The 18,244-nt window shown below is 39.0% G+C and overlaps 1 protein-coding gene across 3 annotated transcripts in view; it reads right to left on the bottom strand.

Annotated features, from left to right (window-relative positions):
- LOC134345709 (echinoderm microtubule-associated protein-like 5) overlaps positions 1-18,244 on the bottom strand; it is a 188,807-nt gene that overhangs the window by 99,136 nt on the left and 71,427 nt on the right. For all 3 annotated transcript variants that reach the window (XR_010017752.1, XM_063046827.1, XM_063046813.1), the window contains exons 7-9: positions 16,177-16,378; positions 11,316-11,453; positions 2,579-2,835 (exon numbers count right to left, since the gene is read on the bottom strand). Coding sequence is in view for 2 of the 3 variants with exons in the window: in XM_063046827.1 (XP_062902897.1) it covers positions 2,579-2,835; positions 11,316-11,453; positions 16,177-16,378 (597 nt within the window). In the remaining variant the exon portion in view is untranslated. The remainder of the gene's footprint in view (positions 1-2,578; positions 2,836-11,315; positions 11,454-16,176; positions 16,379-18,244) is intronic.

Here is an 18,244-nt window from a genome sequence, read left to right as displayed (position 1 = left end):
TATGAGAATAGGTTGAGTGAACCCTGCCTTTTCTCCTTGGAATGACGGAGGATGAGAGGTGACCTGATAGAGGTGTATGAGATGATGAGAAGCATTGATCGTGTGGATAGTCAGAGGCTTTTTTCCCAGGGCTGATATGGCTAGCATGAGAAGGCACTGTTTTAAGGTGCTAGGAAGTAGCTACAGAGGGGATATCAGGGGTAAGTTTTTTGATGCAGAGAGTGGTGAGTGTGTGGAATGGGCTGCCGGCGATGATGGTGGGGGTGGATACAATAGGGTCCTGGATAGATACATGGAGCTTAGAAAAATGGAGGGCTATGGGTAACCCAAGGTAATTTCTAAAGTACGTACTTGTTTGGCACAGCATTGTGGGCCGAAGGGCCTGTATTGTGCTGTAGGTTTTCCATGTTTCTATTTTTTTGCCGTCTCATTTTGGTGTGTTTTATAATATGGGTTGCATCTATTTTTCCCAGTTCTAACAAAGAATCTTAGGTTAATACCCCTCTGAGACCACAAACAGACTTGAAGTCATTAAACAGTTACATTAAATAAATACAACATGAGCATGCAAAAGGTTGCTCAGTATGTCAGTCAGCATCAGTGGAGAAAGAAAGGAGATAAGCACTTAAATGCTCTCATTGGTAAATGTAGTACAGAACGAAACTTTCTTTTCATTTGCTAACCAAGCGTTGAAATAACTATCGTGAGTTAGCACATCAACTAACTACACTAATGATGTCATTTGAACTCATGTAATTGACACATTATTAGTTTCAGAGTTCCAGATCGGTAATGCACTATTATTTCAGCAGTCAAATGTCTTCAAATTTTTGCATCTTCTTTGGGGTACAAAAATAAACCCATTTGGCTCAACGGATACTGTAGAGATATGAGAACACCAGGTATGATGAAGGCGATGCACACAGAAAGCAGAACAACATGAGATATAGAGAATGTACAGAATGGCAGCTTACGGAAAAGTGGAAGGCAGACCAGTGAGAAGCACACAGGGGTGAGAGGAGGTTGGAGGGGAAAGATCATCAGGAAAACTGGAATGGAAAAGAAATAAAACTCCAAAACAGAAAATGGAAATTACAATCTTTCTTTGTGTTTACTTAGGATCATTATTTACATCTTAAGCTCATCTCATTTTGGAATGTATTGCAATGATAATATGGTATCTACTATTCTCTCATACATGAGAGAGATACCATCAATTCAAGGGTCAAGTGTAATCAAAGGTATAGGAGTATGAACTATAGATATGTTAAAACTTTAGAATTCTCATACCCAACCACAATTGTCATCGGCTGTTTTAAATTGGAGAACCAGGGGTGGATTATGGGCACTATGAGTTGATTAGGGGAATATCTTGCTCCCTGCAGGCATGGTAATTCTTCCAATCTCATTGTTTTTTTAAAGTGCTCTTAGTTGTAAAATGCTCTGAGTGTTTCACAGAAACATTACCTAAATGAATAATTAAAAATACTGCCACCAAAAGTGGTAAAACCAGATTTTAGAGTCTACACAACAGTGGAAGTAGTAAAATTGGGAATTTGAGAGTACATTGGTTGGAGGCAAAGAAGATAGACCAAGTTCTTAAGATGGATTCAGGGAAATTAGTGGAGCTGCATCAGGTGGTTTCACTGAGATAGAAGTGGGCAGTCTAACATTGATATAAATTCATAGTTCAAAGCTCATCTCAGAGTCATACATAATTTCAAAGACACAAACCTTCTGATAGAATAGACCATTTGCCAGAATTTGGCATGAAATTTGTGGCCAAAGAATTGCTTGTAGCAGATTCAACTTTAGAAGGAATGGGAATGCTTTCTCCCAAACCATTAAACTCACCTCTTCCTGTCACTAGCCTCTCCCTGCATCACAATCCAATGTACTGAGTTCAGAAATCAATTTCTCATCTATTATAATAGATTCTTGCATCCCCGTATCCCTCCAGAATCCAACTGAGGTCTCCCTCCAAAATGTTTCCTTCTTATAGGGAGCTAATTGAGCCAAATTCTGGGTGGGCAAATTGTTCAAGATAAAAGATGAAATACAAATTGAAATGGAAACAAACTTTTTGACATACCACTTCATGTATTTATGCATGATTCATTTCCTTGCAAAACGGAGGCCATTTTAACACCATCTAATCTATGCCAGCTTTCATTCTCCCACGAATTTTCCTTGTAACCTATTCCCCACAATTCTCATCAGTTCCTTCTATTTGTTCCCACCCCACTCCCAGACCCTATAACTCACCCACACATAATAGGCAATTTATTGTGGCCAATTTACCTGCGAATCACAAATACCTTTGGTATGTTGGAGAAAACCCAGGTATTCCTGAGGATAACATGCAAACTCCACACAAAGACCAGTGGCGGTCAGGATGGAACCTGGGTCACTGGAGCCACGAGGCAGCACTTTCACTGTGCCACCACTCAAAACTCTACTGACTCTTGGAAAGTGGCGTTTGGAAGGGATGCTTTGAAAATAAACCACCAATGAAACATTGCACAGTCAAATTATGAAAAAGTAAACATGCAATTAGATGTACAGATGATACGCTTACATGGCATGTTGTAAAACAGTCTTTTTCCAGAACCGTCATTGGTTTGTAAGTATTTACTATCAGTTGACCAATCCATGTGTATGATGAAGTTCAAAGATCCAACACACTCGCCAACTTTTTTGTATCGCTGCAGAACTCCATAGATATCAATGGAGTTATCATTTGATCCCACAGCCAAATACGCTCCATCAGGAGAATATTTTAACTCATGAATTGCTTCTTTCCTATCTTTTATGTGAACGACTTCAGTCATATCTCTGTAACAGGGAAAAAAAATACTATGAAACAGGTATTAAATATGCCCCCAAATAATTCTTTGGTTCTTCACTATTTGAAGCTTTTCAACATTTAGAATGCATACTGTTCCCTTTGGTTAGAGAGAATGGCTTCACATTTACCTGTACTGTGCTCCATCTGATATACTTTTGCCTAACCACAATCAAACACCTCTTCCTTTTGTTTTAAAGGAGTAGGCAAAATAAGCAGTGCCACTTGACAACAATAAAAATTAATTTCACTTGATTACTTATTGATTTGTATTTTACAATACATATTCTGTGTAATGTAAATGAGCCAAATTCATTTCCAATGCACATACACGTTTTTGCTTCTCAGTAAAAGGGTGAATTGAGAATGATTGATGCCTTTCCTCTTCCATTCAACTGCAATCAAGTCCCATGGTGTGAATTCACTGAGATAGCTTTTGATAGAAGTGAGCTTGCATATTTACGCAAAAAGAACCCAAGGAAAAGTGATGCTTGTTGCTGCTTATGAAAGTACCACAACTTCCATATTCCCCTCCAAACAATGTTGATTTGGAAATACACTGCCATTTATTCCTTCATCGTGTTTGGATCCAAATCTTGGAACTCTCTGCCTAATGCTTCTGAGGGAGTACTTTCTCTTGCAAAGTTTCTGAGGTGGTTCACCACTTCCTTCAAGGGCAAACAGGGATGAGTGATAGATACAGACCTTGCTAGTAACACTGAGATCCCAGAAATGAATAAAATACTTCAGCTTACAAGGAATAAGTGCCAATTTGTCACTTTAACTGCTGTATATAACTGATCTTTTAATTCTTTTATATATACAAAAACCTAACTATGTCTTGAATATACTTCCACTTTCTCGAGTAGTGAATTCCAAAGATTGACATGGTGAAGAAATTTCTTCTCATCTCTGTACTAAATGGTAAGTGAACTTTTTGCTTTTGGACTCTGGCCATATCCTACCAAGATACAACACTGGGCGTCACGGGAGGTTGTTCCTGCCTGTGGCCATCGAACTTTGCAGCTCCTCCCGTGGAGGGTCAGACACCCTGAGCCAATAGGCTGGTCCTGGACTTACTTCCATCTGGCATAATTTGCATACTGTTGTTTGATTGTTTGTGGTTTCTGTACTGCTATATTTATGCTCTATTCTTGGTTGGTGTGCCTGTAACGAAACCCAATTTCCCTTGGGATCAATAAAGTATATCTATCTATTAATTTTGAGATCATGATCGCTGGTTTTAGATAATCCAGCCTGTGGAAACAACTATGCACCTATCCTCTGTCAAGTTCCTTAAAAGCTTATGAAGAAGATCACCTCTCGCTCTTCTCAGTTCAAGAAAGAACAGGCCTCGCCTTCTGAATCTCTCCTCATACAAGGAACTCATCAACTCTGGAGTAATCTGGCGAGGCTTCACTGCGTTCACACTTTCGTAAGAGTATTTTTTGTTAGGTAAGTGGCCAAGATCTGTGTACATTATTCCAAACATTGTGGTCTCATTATACCTGCTGCAATATGTTCCTACTTTTATATTCAAAAAATCTTTCAATTCAGTCCAACATACCACTTGACTTCCCAAGTGCTTGCTAAATGTACATGGTAACAATCAGATTCATATACAAACAATGCGTGTGTCTCACTGAACATCAATACCATTCAATCTATTGATATTTTACAAATACCTTATTGTTTCCACCAAAATGGATGACTTCCATTTTGAACACTGCCTTACTATTTTTGCACTTTTAATCTACTAATTTAACTTTTTAACACAAATCATTTTGTAATTTATAGTACTTTTTATGTATTGTATTGCTGCCACAAAACAACTAATTTCACAACATATATCAATGATATTACACCTGATTCTGATTCTCATTCTTGTGTTTCAGAATATAACAATTCATCTACCATGTTGTTGCCTATTCATTTAGCCTGACGACATCCTCTTGAAATCACATACTGCCTCCTAGATTTATATCGTCAGCCATGTTTGGATATATTACATTAATGCTGATGTTTTTTAAATGCCAGGAGAGCACATGAAATATTTGTAGAGACAGGCAAAATACTCGCTTAATTTTTGTCATTTCATTCTTTCCCAGATAATCTCTTCCATCTCAATATGTAAGATAGCCACAATAACTTTTGAAGATCTTTTCCTTTTCAAAGTTCACACCATCTGCCTTTATATTTATCACCTACCTAATTTTATATTCTACATTCCTTTTCCTTATAAATCTCTCTATTCCCAGCCTCTTACATGGGCATCTAAATGCTTCTTAAGTGCTTCCATCACCTCCCCTCGCAGTGCATTCCAGGCACACATTATTCCCAGTGTAATAAACAAACTTATTGGATAGATCTCCATTAAACACTCCCTTTCTCACTTAAACCTAATACTTCAGTATTTGACATTTACACCCTGGAAAAAAGACTTGGATTGTCCACCCGATCTATGCTTCTTATAATTTTATGTTCTTCTATCAGCTTGTCCCCCTGTCTTCGACACTCTAAAGAAAATAATCCAAGTCTGTCCCAACTCTCCTTAAGGGAAATACTATCCAATTCAGATAACACTCTGGTGAACCCTTCCTAAACCCTCTCCAAAGCTTTATCACCTTTCCTATAATACAGCAACCAGAACTCCATACAGTATTCCAAAGGAAGCCGAACCAGTTTACTGCAGATGCAACATGGCTTCCCACCTATTATATAGGCAGGTATACCATATGTCTTCATTAATATCCTATCACAGTACGCAGCATGCTAGCGTAGTGGTTAGCACAATGCTTTAAGGTACCAGTGACCTGGGTTCAATTCCCAATTTCCACTGCCTGTAAGGAGTTTGTATGTTCACCCCGTGACTGTGTGGGTTTCCTCCAGGTGCCCCGGTTTCCTCCCACATTCCAAAGGTGCACCGATTAGTAGGGTACTTGGTCGTTGTAAATTGTCCCATGATTAGGCTAGGGTTAAATCGGGGGATTGCTGTGCGGCATAGCTCGAAGGGCCGGAAGGACCTATTCCATGAGACAGAGAGACCCACACAGACGGAGTCACGGAGAGAAAGAGAGATAATTGTGTTGTCACTTTCAAAGAGCTATAGACTTACACCCCAAGACCCCTCTGCAAAGCAATGCTCGAAGTGCCCCGCTATTTATTGTATACTTTCATCTTGCCTTTGACCTTCCAAAGTGCAATATGTCACGCCTGTTTGGATTAAACTCCATCTGCATTTTGTCTGCCCATATCTCCACTTATATCCTGCTGTATCCTTTGACAATCTACGACTCTGCCAATTTTTGTGTCATCTGCAAAGTTATGAAGCCCATCTTCTTTAAGGAAAATATATTTCTTGTAAAGTATGCATTAATTTATAAAGATCTAAGTATTGTTGGTTCACTGTCATATCCTATAACGTAGTTTTCAGATCCATGATAGCAAACATATATGTTGGTAGTTTCTGTCGTTCAGATTTAAGACCCTTTCATGGAGTCAAACTCATACAAAAGGCCAGCCCAACAAGTTCATGCTGACCATCTATCCTTATCACATTATGTGCACTAGCTCTGCAGCCTTCCATACTTAGTGATACAGGTGCTTGTCCAAATATTTTTTTAATCTCAGATAGAACCAAATCATTTTCTATCTGAATATAGATTTATATCAATTTATGACAGTTGTTCCTGATCAGTTAATCCTTTCCTGTTACAAAAGATTGCACACTCCACTTGTTAATAGGTCTTACAGCTTCAGGTCTACTTCCTTGGCTGGTTCTGTGAATGACCTTGTTCATCGTACACGAGATAGACCATAGAGCCAAAAGACACAGGAGCAAAATTAGGCCATTTGGCCCATTCTGCTCCACCATTTCATCATGGTTGATTTATTATCTGCTTCAATCTCACTCTCTGCATTCTTCCTGTAACTTTTGATGCCTTGATTAATCAAGAGCCTATCAACCTCCATCTTAAATATACCCAGTGACTCGTCCTGCTCTGCCCAGATTCATCCCCCTCTGGTTAAAGAAATTTTTCCTCATCTCTGTTCTAAATGGGTATCCCTCAGTTCTGAGGTTGTGCCCTCTGGTCCCAGACTCCACCACGATAGGAAACATCCTCTCCATATCCACTCTATCTAAGCTTTTCAATATTCGATAGGTTTCAATGAGATCCCCTCTCATTCTCCTAAGTTCCAGCAAATAAAGGCCCAGAGCCATCAACACTCCTCATATATTAACCCTTCATTTCCAGAATCATTTTCCGAGATCTCCTTTGAACCCTCTCCAATGCCAGCACATCTTTTCTTAGATAAGGGGTCCAAATCTGCTCACAATACTCCTAGTGCAGTCTGACCAATGCCTTATAAAGCCTCAGCATTACAGCCATGGTTTTATATTCTAGTCTTCTCAAAATGAATGTTTACATTGCATTTGCCTTTCTTACCACTGACTCAACCTGCAAGTTAACCTTTAAGGAATCCAGCATGACGTCCCCTTGTACCTCTGATTTTTGAATTTTCTCCCCATTTAGAAAATAGACCAGCCTTTATTTCTTTTACCAAAGTTCATGACCATACACTTCCCTACACTATCTTTCATCTGCAACATCTTTGCCCATTCCCCCAATCTGTCCAAGTCCTTCTGCCAACACCCTGCTTCCTCAGTACAACTGCCCTCCACCTATCTTCATATCACCCACAAACGGCCACAAATCCATCAATTCCTTCATCAAAATCATTGACATATAACGTGACAGGAAGCGGTTCCAACACTGACGCCTGTGGTACACCACTAGTCACCAGCATCTAATCAGAAAAGGATCCCTTTATTCCCACTCTTTGCCTCCTGCCAGTTAACCAATCTTCTATCTATGCTAGTACCTTTCCTGTAATACTGTGGGTTCTTACCTTCTTCATGTGCAGCACCTTGTCAAAGGTCTTCTGAACATCCAAATAAACAACACCCACTGACTCTCCTTTGTCTATCATGCTTGTTAATTCCTCAAAGAATTCCAACAGATTTGTCAGACAAGATTTCCCTTTTTGAATGGAGAATGTGAACTCTGGTGCCAGGTTTTTAAGATTCTGAAATCCAGTTTGCAGCCAATATATGAAATGCATTTGACAACTCTGAACAGCCACATAAGCAACAGGGCCCCTAATGGCATCAATATTTGGAACGTGGGGGAGCAACAGTGATCATTGGCAAGACATTCAGTATCCCTGCAATTTAGCCCTCTCAAGGATCATAAAAATGCATACTTAACATCCAGAATATACAGAGTATAAGCTTGTATGACAAATATCCTGGAAGACTTAAAATCTTGCATTAGATGTTGACAGCTATTTGTAACCTGTTGGAGCACAGCTTAGTGTTTGCTGCATGTCCACTTCCCCATTGTCTCATTCTATTCCCCCGCCCCCCAATAATGTGGCTTTCTGCCAAGATGATTCCCTCAGTTAAATACTGAATTTTAAAATGAACTGTATTAAGTTAAAAAGTAATAATTATCAAAGATCATAGTCTTGAAGCTTGTGAAATGTTCTCATCTTTATTTTGTACTTTAAATAGGTGCACTTGTGCTTGCTTGTTCTACAAAAGTCTTTCACATGATTAGCAGTTTGGTGCTCAGTCAACTTAATAACAAAAGAACTGAAGACAAAGGAGGCGCAAATGGAGAAAGCAAATGCTCTTGTGGCTGCTTTGTCATTTCTAAAGATCATGGCTGATTTTCTGCTATGGTTCTATTTTCCTGAATATTCCCATATTCCTTGATTCCCTTGTTATCCAGAAATATCTGTATCAATTAGGAATGATGAATATGTCTATCTATTAGGAATGACAAGGCACACAAAGCTATTGAATTCTCAGAGTAAAGACATTTTTCACATCATTCCTAATTGGCCTACCTCAATCCCAGACCATAACCCAAAACTCTAGACCCTTCTCTGAATGGAAATATCCTCCCCATTTCCAGCCAGCCATGTGGATTCTTCTAAACTTCAAAGAACTCTAACACAATGGAGAATGCAAGTCTTGTTTATTTAATCTCTTCTCATACCACAATCCTGACTGCTGCAGTGAATCTTCATGGCAAGTGTACTCTTCAAAAGGGAGATCAAGACTATACAGACTATTCCAAATATGGCCTGATTAAGCCACAGGAGCTCACTCAACCACACAAGATTTTGGAAAAGATTAGCTTCTCATAGAAATCACTTGATTTTGTGGAGAGCACACCAGAGGTTGATGTTCCCAGCTTCCCTCTTTGCTTTCCACCCATCCAGCAGAACAAAGACATTTCAAATAAAGGAGCAAAATGACACACAGCCTAAAGTAAGAGTCAATAGTACAAACATAAAACATCAAATAAAAGAGAGAAAGAACAACAAAAAGAGTAACACACATAAAAGTTGCTGGTGGAACGCAGCAGGCCAGGCAGCATCTATAGGAAGAGGTACAGTTGATATTTCAGGGCGAGACCCTTCGTCAGGACTAACTGAAAGAAGAGGTAGTAAGAGATTTAAAAGTGGGAGGGGGAGGGGAAGATTGAAATGATAGAAGACAGGAGGGGGAGGGATGGAGCCAAGAGCTGGACAGTTGATTTGCAAAAGGGATATGAGAGGATCATGGGACAGGAGGCGTAGGGAGAAAGAAAAGGGGTAGGGGAGAAAACCCAGAGGATGGGCAAGGGGTATAGTCAGAGGGACAGAGGGAGAAAAAGGAGAGAGAGAAAAAGAATGTGTGTATATAAATAAATAACAGATGGGGTACGAGGGAGAGGTGGGGCATTAGCGGAAGTTAGAGAAGTCAATGTTCATGCCATCAGGTTGGAGGCTACCCAGACGGAATATAAGGTGTTGTTCCTCCAACCTGAGTGTGGCTTCATCTTTACAGTAGAGGAGGCCGTGGATAGACATGTCAGAATGGGAATGGGACGTGGAATTAAAATGTGTGGCCACTGGAAGATCCTGCTTTCTCTGGCGGACAGAGCGTAGGTGTTCAGTGAAACGATCTCCCAGTCTGCGTCGGGTCTCGCCAATATATAGAAGGCCGCATCGGGAGCACCGGATGCAGTATATCACCCCAACCGACTCACAGGTGAAGTGTTGCCTCACCTGGAAGGACTGTCTGGGGCCCTGAATGGTTGTGAGGGAGGAAGAGTAAGGGCATGTGTAGCACTTGTTCCGCTTACAAGGATAAGTGCCAGGAGGGAGATCAGTGAGGAGGGATGGGGCAGACGAATGGACAAGGGAGTTGTGTAGTAAATTATTTAAGATTACAGAGTCCATAATTTATCACCCTGGATTATAAAGATATAATGAAACTTTATAAAACTATAACCCCTTGGTACCAGAATAGCAAGATAACATGTAGGGTTACTGATCATGTCAAAGAAAGAAAAAAAACAATTTATATAAACTCCCTATTCCTTTATACAAATAGCAAATATGTGACCAAAATTTTGCTGTGGGATCTCCATACTTAATGTGGCAGAACGAGTCCTACAGGAGCTAACTGGAAGTGCATGGCTATGTTCCAGCTGCACTCAGAGAACCCAAGGGATGATGTTTGTTTGCTGAAGGCAAAAGCAGATCAGAATCAGCTCAAGCTATCCTTCAATATCAGTGAGCATGAGTGAGCAAAAATCAGCAGTGGTTGCAAGCCAGTCCGGGAAATCAGTGGGATGTAACAGCGTTATAAATGAGGGGCAAAGGAATAGCTAACTATCAAGTTAATAACAAACAGCCAATCTGCCAAAGAGAAATTATGAATCATACATTTAATATTTTCAAAGTAATAAAATAAAATGTGTAAAGCCTAAACCTGAAAACATTTTTTAAAGAAAGATCTTGTATTTAGTTAATGCCTCATCAGACCCTCCAGCACTCTCAGAGCATTCTGCATCCATTGAATTAGAGTATTCAGCAAAGCATAATGACCTTCATGAAACATTGCCCTACAAATATAAAATGAGTTATCAAACACAGCCAGAAATGGGCTAAATACTGCAGAAAGGTTGATATCCATCTGAACTAGCATACAGCCATTTCATTTAATATTGCATTTAAAGAAAATACATCCAACATTTCTTCAGTACTATATTAATGGCTTAGCAAGTGGTTAAGTTTCCAAGGGAAGCTTGGGAACTAGAACTGATAGTGATGGAATGTTACTAACTGCATCTTTAAAAAATAGGTAATTATTAAGTTCTTGCATATTGCATTGAGCAATCAGAGACTTGGAGGAGGCCACCTCTGCAATGGAGAAATCAAGGTAGATTGGGCAATCATTTTGAGGAGCAACTGTGCTCAGCCCATAGTACTGACTCAGAGAATGCAGCTTATAAAACATTTCAAATTTCCCTAATATTAATCGTGGTTATAGGATGATGGGGAAGGGAAACCTTACTTAATACATCAATGTGCACTGGAAATACATAAAGCAGTTCTCTCTTATACACACCTGATCCGTAGTACAGTGAAAGAGCCATCCTTCATACCTAGAGCAAGATGAATGCCATCGGAACTCACAGCAACACAACGGATTGGTTCTTGCATATTGCATCGAGCAATCAGAGCATGATCAATGAGACTCCATATCCTGCAAACATATTTAGTGTATTATAAAATGAAGAAAAGTACAATTAAGTTGTTCAGAGGCCACCTCAACATTGGAGAAGCCAAATGCCCCAATTGGGTGATCACTTTATGGAATAATCTGTGCTGTGTTCACACGAATGACCCCCTATTTCCAGTTGCTTGCTACTTTAATTCAGTATCCCACGCTGACCTCTCTGTCTCGGTCTTCTGCTCCCTTACAACGAGCCCCAATGCAAGTTCATGGAGCAGCACTTTATGTTCCATTTTGGCATGTTGTAGCCTGCAGGTCTCAATAAGGAATTCTCCACCTCTAGATAACTTGCAATTTATTTCATTTTCTTTTGAGACCAGGCCATTTTTTGCCTACCATCGTTTCTTTTTAAGTATAGTCAGACTACATAGCGTGACACAGATGACAAATAACACAGATGACTTTGCCGAGAGAATGAAGCCCACTCTGATTTAAAAGATCAATAATTTCACTCTATCAGAAAAATTCCCTTTGTTACATCCTTCAGCCTTTCACACCATTGCCACTACATAGACTTTGCCTGCATTCTACAGAGTTTAGAAGAATGAGGAGTTAGTTTTCCCAAAGATTAAAGATCCTCAGAGATGGACAGGGTAGTTGCTGAGATGAGTTCACTAGTGGGAGAATCCAAACAACAGGATGTAGTAATAAAATAATGTGCTAGTCATTTAAAACTGAGTGAGGAGAAATTTCTTCTCTCCGTTGGTAATGAATCGACAGAATGGATGGTATAGAGGCCAGATCATTAGATACATTTAAGGTGGGGATAGATATACATTTGACAGATTGAGGATTGAGAGTAATAGGAAACTGGCACAGGATTTCAGGCTAGCATACATCAGCAATGATCATATTGAATGGCATGGCAGGCTCAGGCTCGAGGGGCTGAATGGCCTACTGCTGCTATTTTCTTGAGTTCTCATTGACTTTCTCATTTCAATGAAGGGTCTCAAACCCGTAATGTGAAATGCTGCTTTCCACAAAATCTGCTGAGTTTATCCAACATTTTCTTCATTTTTTAATTTCAGATTTTCAGCATCAACTACTGTTAATTATTTTTCAAGCTATTTCGTAATACTGGTCTGGAATTTCTGCTCAATGTCACAGGTTTTCCTGTTGTGATTTTATGTAAATTTCCAAATTTACATAATACCAATCGCTGATAGCGATGCAGGTGGATGCTTTCCTGGTGTCATGGATTCTTGATTACCTGACTGGTAGACCACAGTACGTGTGCTTGCAACACTGTGTGTCCCACAGAGTGATCAGCAGCACTGGGGCTCCACAGGGGACTGTCTTGTCTCCCTTTCTCTTCACCATTTACACCTAAAACTTCAACTACTGCATAGAATCTTGTCATCTTCAGAAGTTCTCAGATGACTCTGCCATAGACGGATGCATCAGCAAGGGAGATGAGGCTGGGCACAGGGCTACGGTAGGAAACTTTGTCACATGGTGTGAGCAGAATTATCTGCAGCTTAATGTGAAAAAGACTAAGGAGCTGGTGGTAGACCTGAGGAGAGCTAAGGTACCGTTGACTCCTGTTTCCATCCAGGGGGTCAGTGTGGACATGGTGGAGGATTACAAATACCTGGGGATACGAATTGACAATAAACTGGACTGCTCAAAGAACACTGAGGCTGTCTACAAGAAGGGTCAGAGCTGTCTCTATTTTCTGAGGAGACTGAGGTCCTTTAACATCTGTCGGACAATGCTGAGGATGTTCTACGACTCTGTGGTGGGCAGTGCGATCATGTTTGCTGTTGTGTGCTGGGGCAGCAGGCTGAGGGTAGCAGACACCAACAGAATCAACAAACTCATTCGTAAGGCCAGTGATGTTGTGGGGATGGAACTGGATTCTCTGACGGTTGTGTCTGAAAAGAGGATGCTGTCCAAGTTTCATGCCATCTTGGACAATGTCTCCCATCCACTACATAATGTACTGGTTGGGCACAGGAGTACATTCAGCCAGACACTCATTCCACCGAGATGCAACACAGAGCGTCATAGGAAGTCATTCCTGCCTGTGGCCATCAAACTTTACAACTCCTCCCTTGGAGGGTCAGACACCCTGAGCCAACAGGCTGGTCCTGGACTTATTTCCTGGCATTTACATATTACTATTTAATTATTTATGGTTTTATATTGCTTTATTTATACTCTATTCTTGGTTGGTGCAACTGTAACGAAAACCATTTCCCTCGGGATCAATAAAGTATGACTGTGACTAAAACTGGCATTAAACCTTGCTGAATTTGCATTTGATCAATTTCAAATTCTTGCATTACTCTTTACCAACTATAAAGGGAATGTTGAAAGGTGGACTCAGCCAGATGGAAATTATTTTTTTTTCACGTAGTCCACAAGGTTTTAAAAAGTACATTTGTGTGCAGGGATAGTAAAAGTTGAGCTTTAAATACTTATGTCATTTTAGTTTACTTGCAAACACTGTACAATATCTCAAAATAATTTAATAATTGCTTTACGTTCTGAAAGAGCAAATTTCAGACAAGTGTTTATATCTTGTAATAAAACAATACTTTCAATATTTTAATCAAATTCAAATTGTACAAAAATTTTGTGTTAGCTTTCACTTAAAGACTCTATCCAACCCTGGTGCTTCCAAACTACCTTTTAAACAATGCAGTAATGAGATTGAGGGTAAAATAAAATCACTTTCAAAACAGGCATAACTTGCATCACATTCACTGACTGTGCTGAAAACAACGTCGAACTCCACTTGTTTTTTTTTCCTTTTTGATCCCAAGTATTAAATTATAATTGGTTGCTCATTTAACAAATCATCTACTAGATTTGGAAATTCAATATCTTGTCCAACTGTGAAATCTACAGATAAACTTACCAATTAAGAAACTGAACTGTAGTTCATTTAATTGTTGGCAATGCAAAATATTATCCTGTTTCAGTTTGAGCACGTGTTACATTAAAATTAAATAATTTGCACACAGTTCAGCTATTATCAGGTTACAATTTCATAACTTTCCTTCCTCCTGTACATTAGCCTAAGGCTACAAACTAGTGAAAATGTTGAATCCATTCATTTTTTTATACCTGAATTAACATATAATGGAAAGTATTGGTATTTATTAGGAATTGCAACTTTGCACAATTCTTTTCCTTTATAGACAACCGAGGATTGCCAAGTATGGCACATTGACAAATATCAAACATCAAATCATCCCTCCTTCATGAATGATATTTATATGATGAGGAAAATTTAACAGGTTATTTTCAAGGGAAAATGAGTCCTGATGAAGGGTCTCAGTACGAAACATCAACTGTTTATTAATTTTCATAGATGTTGCCTGACCTGCTGATTTCCTCCAACATTTTCTGTATGTTGGTTACATACCATAATTTGAGATTTCAAGAACTAATGTGTAATGCTTCTAACAACCTTTGAAATAAATTTGGAAAAGTAACAATCAAATTTGCACCTAGATGAAGCAAAATGCATTTCTGAGTGGTTGTCTGAACTTTCTGACCAGAGGTTCATGTGAAATCTCCTGGATTTTATTCATTCATTCATTTTACTTAATCAATAAACCAGGATTTTTACCTCTACTATTTTTTTGGATATTTAAGGTCAGTTCAACCTTTAGTGTACACAACCAGTGAACATCTGCTCCCATTTTCACATTGACATATTTGAAGCCATGGCTCATTGCCCTACTTTCTCAAAAGTATTTCACCTTAAGGAACTTGTATCTACTTAGCGTATTCAACAAGGAATAAATATTCTAAACTCACAAAAAATATGAACGCTTGGAGAGTTTATAATGGAAGAAGGGCCTTTTTCATTATGTGTGGAAATAATTTCTACTTAAGTTATATATAACGCGTGCTAGAAATACTAAAAGAACAAAAAGTTAGGCCGAGAGGTGGAAATTTAGGGAACAGTCTTGCAGCCACAAATGGAGAAAACAGAGTAGATGTGCAGAGCAATATTTTGCTGGAGGGTTGCATAGCTTCAGTGACAATAAAACAGGATTATTATTATAAAAACATGAAGGTGAGAATTTTAAATTGGTGGCATTGAAAAATAGGAGCTAAAGAACTCCGGGCACAGCAGAATTTGATATAGAGTGGGATGCAAATAACAAATGTACGGATAAACAGAATTTACTCTACTCCAGTAATAATCTTTTATATTTCTACAATAACATCTCTCAAACACCAGCTTGCCAAATACTGGGTATTCTCAGCATTTCTTCAACATTATCCTTGTGGCTTAGTGAACCCAAGTTTACATAGCACTTAAGATGCATTCTGCAGAATACTTCAAATAGATGGCTCACAATACTTTCACTTGTTCACTAGTTAATTATTCTATTGGCTTCACTTATAGATTGTTCACATATCCTTGAGAGCCAAATTTAAGATCTTATCTGAAAGTAAACATTTCAGAACATACTCCAAATCCACGTATAAAACATATGTTCTCTGCATGACCGAAAACTTCCCCAGAGCAATGCTCTGCAAAACCCGTTTGTAGAATATGCCTGATTATTTGGCCATTATAGCAATCTGCGATAAGGAAATGGAGCATATTTGAAAACAAGTTAAAGTGAGCTACATTTGAAAGCACAATGAATAAATTATACCAAGGTCATGCTAACGTCATCTTATTATCTGATGGCACAGGATAATTACCTGAATTAATGATACAAACCTAACAGATCGATCATCACTCCCAGTTATCGCCAATGGCTTTGTTGGATGTGCTGCCAATGCCCAGAGCTCTCCTTCACAGTGACCTTGCATAATTAGGAAAGGCTTGTTCCTTTCATGAACTACAATTTCAAAGATCTCACTGTCTTGTGTGCCAACTAAAATATGATCTCCTTGCCAACATACACTCCTCACTGAGAGACCTTGAAAAGAAAATAATTAAGTTAAAAACTGCAAGACTTTAAAATGTTAAACCTTTATAAACCAGTTCTTAAACAAAAGATTAATGCATAATACATGAACACATACAAAAACACAGGCTGACTGCAGGAGTAGGGGTGGCCAAAACACATCAAATTGATTAGTACTTGCCATATTGTGCAATGATTTCTGTCAAAACCCGAAAGTAACTGGGAACCATGTAAGCAGAGGCAACCTTTCTAAAATTTAACTGCTCACAGTATCAATACAACTTTAACCATCGTCAAAGAAAGGGAACAAATCTATTGCTAATTCTATTTATAATTGGTAAATTAACATGTTTGAAAAAAAATTCACCTGCACATTAGACTCCACCCCCCCCCCCACCAACTACACAAAGATTAACATCTTTTCCTAGACAGCTCCCAGCTTTCACAAATCTACCAACCATTTAGCAGAATTCATTGGCATATGTTGCAGTGATGGTTTGGAATGCAGTTTAGGGATTTTCACGTCTGGCTAGTTAAATGTAGAAATCCTGAAATTGCTGCCACTGACTGCACCTGGTGAGGCTGAAATCACTAAACTACAACTCCAGAAAATCCAGCACAGTTCATGGGCATCTATAATAGAAATTGAATGTGATTTAAAAAAAAATGCAGTACCACAACTCCAAATGGTATGTCCACTGTGGATTGAAAAGGAAGTTACTAAATTTGACTGTATTGGTTACTTCAATAACTTGACAGCAATACTGAGTTAATAACATACGGAACTGTTAAGTAATTTTTTTTGGAAATGCGGTACTATACAAAAGTCTTGGGCAAATATACACAGCAAGAGTGGCTAAGGCTTTTGCACAGTACTGTTTCTATCAATCTGGAGCAGAGAGCAACTTTGTAAATCAGGTAGGAGCAAATGATGTTGGGAATGGAGAGGGTGGAGTGCTGCAGGAGGGGTATAGGACAGGTGGCAGAGAAGGGGTGCCAAGGTGGAGAATGGCACAGGTACAGCCACCCAGCCGAGACACCAGGCAAGGTCATTTCTATTCCAAACAATTGTTTTTTTTTATCATTACAGAATGTCTCTCTGATGCTTCCTGCTCCCTCCCCTTTCCCTTCCCCTTTTCCCAACCATGATACCCCTCTCCCTGCCCCCTTCCCACTCTCAGTCCACAAGACAGACTGATATCAGAATTAAGTTTATCATCAGCCACATAGGTCATGAAGTTAAGTTTTGTACAGCAGCAACAGCAGTACAGTGCAGTACATAAAATCACTACAGTACTATGCAAAATCTGAGGCACCCTAGCTATATACAGTGCATGTGCCTAAGATTTTTGCACTGTACTATATTTTTGGACTTCAGGAATGAAAATGAGAGATAACACTTCGTGAAACAAATTGATGAATAGACTTCGAGCAGCACACATTAAAAATTCCCTGCAATTGACGCTGCATAATTTTGTGAAAGTGTGAAGGGTAGAAAATGCGACTGGCATTTACTATTTTATACATAGTACAGAATGCAAGAGCATTTTATGACCAATTTCATATCCAGTAATGAAAAGAACATTAAAGTCGTAAGGAACCTGCAAAGTACTGCTACCAGGGATGGAAACTAAAAGCATTGAGAATTCCAAGAACAGAAAATCATCAAAGCAAAACAGAGAAGAAAACAATTCAGACTGTTTTGCCTGCCTAATTATTAGACAGAACAATTGTGTTTGGTTGAATATTCTGTATTTTTATCCATAATCATGCAAGTATCTAGCCAACTTTTTAAAATTATTTATAGAATCGGCTTCCATGACTTTTCTAATAAAGTAGATCAAGACCTGATAAATTATATTTACTCTCTAGATCTTT

The sequence above is a fragment of the Mobula hypostoma genome, chromosome 1 (assembly GCF_963921235.1).
Source record: "Mobula hypostoma chromosome 1, sMobHyp1.1, whole genome shotgun sequence".
Lineage (NCBI taxonomy): Eukaryota > Metazoa > Chordata > Chondrichthyes > Myliobatiformes > Myliobatidae > Mobula > Mobula hypostoma.
The sequence above is the reverse complement of the archived record's forward strand: the minus strand, read 5'-3'. Positions and strand labels throughout refer to the sequence as shown.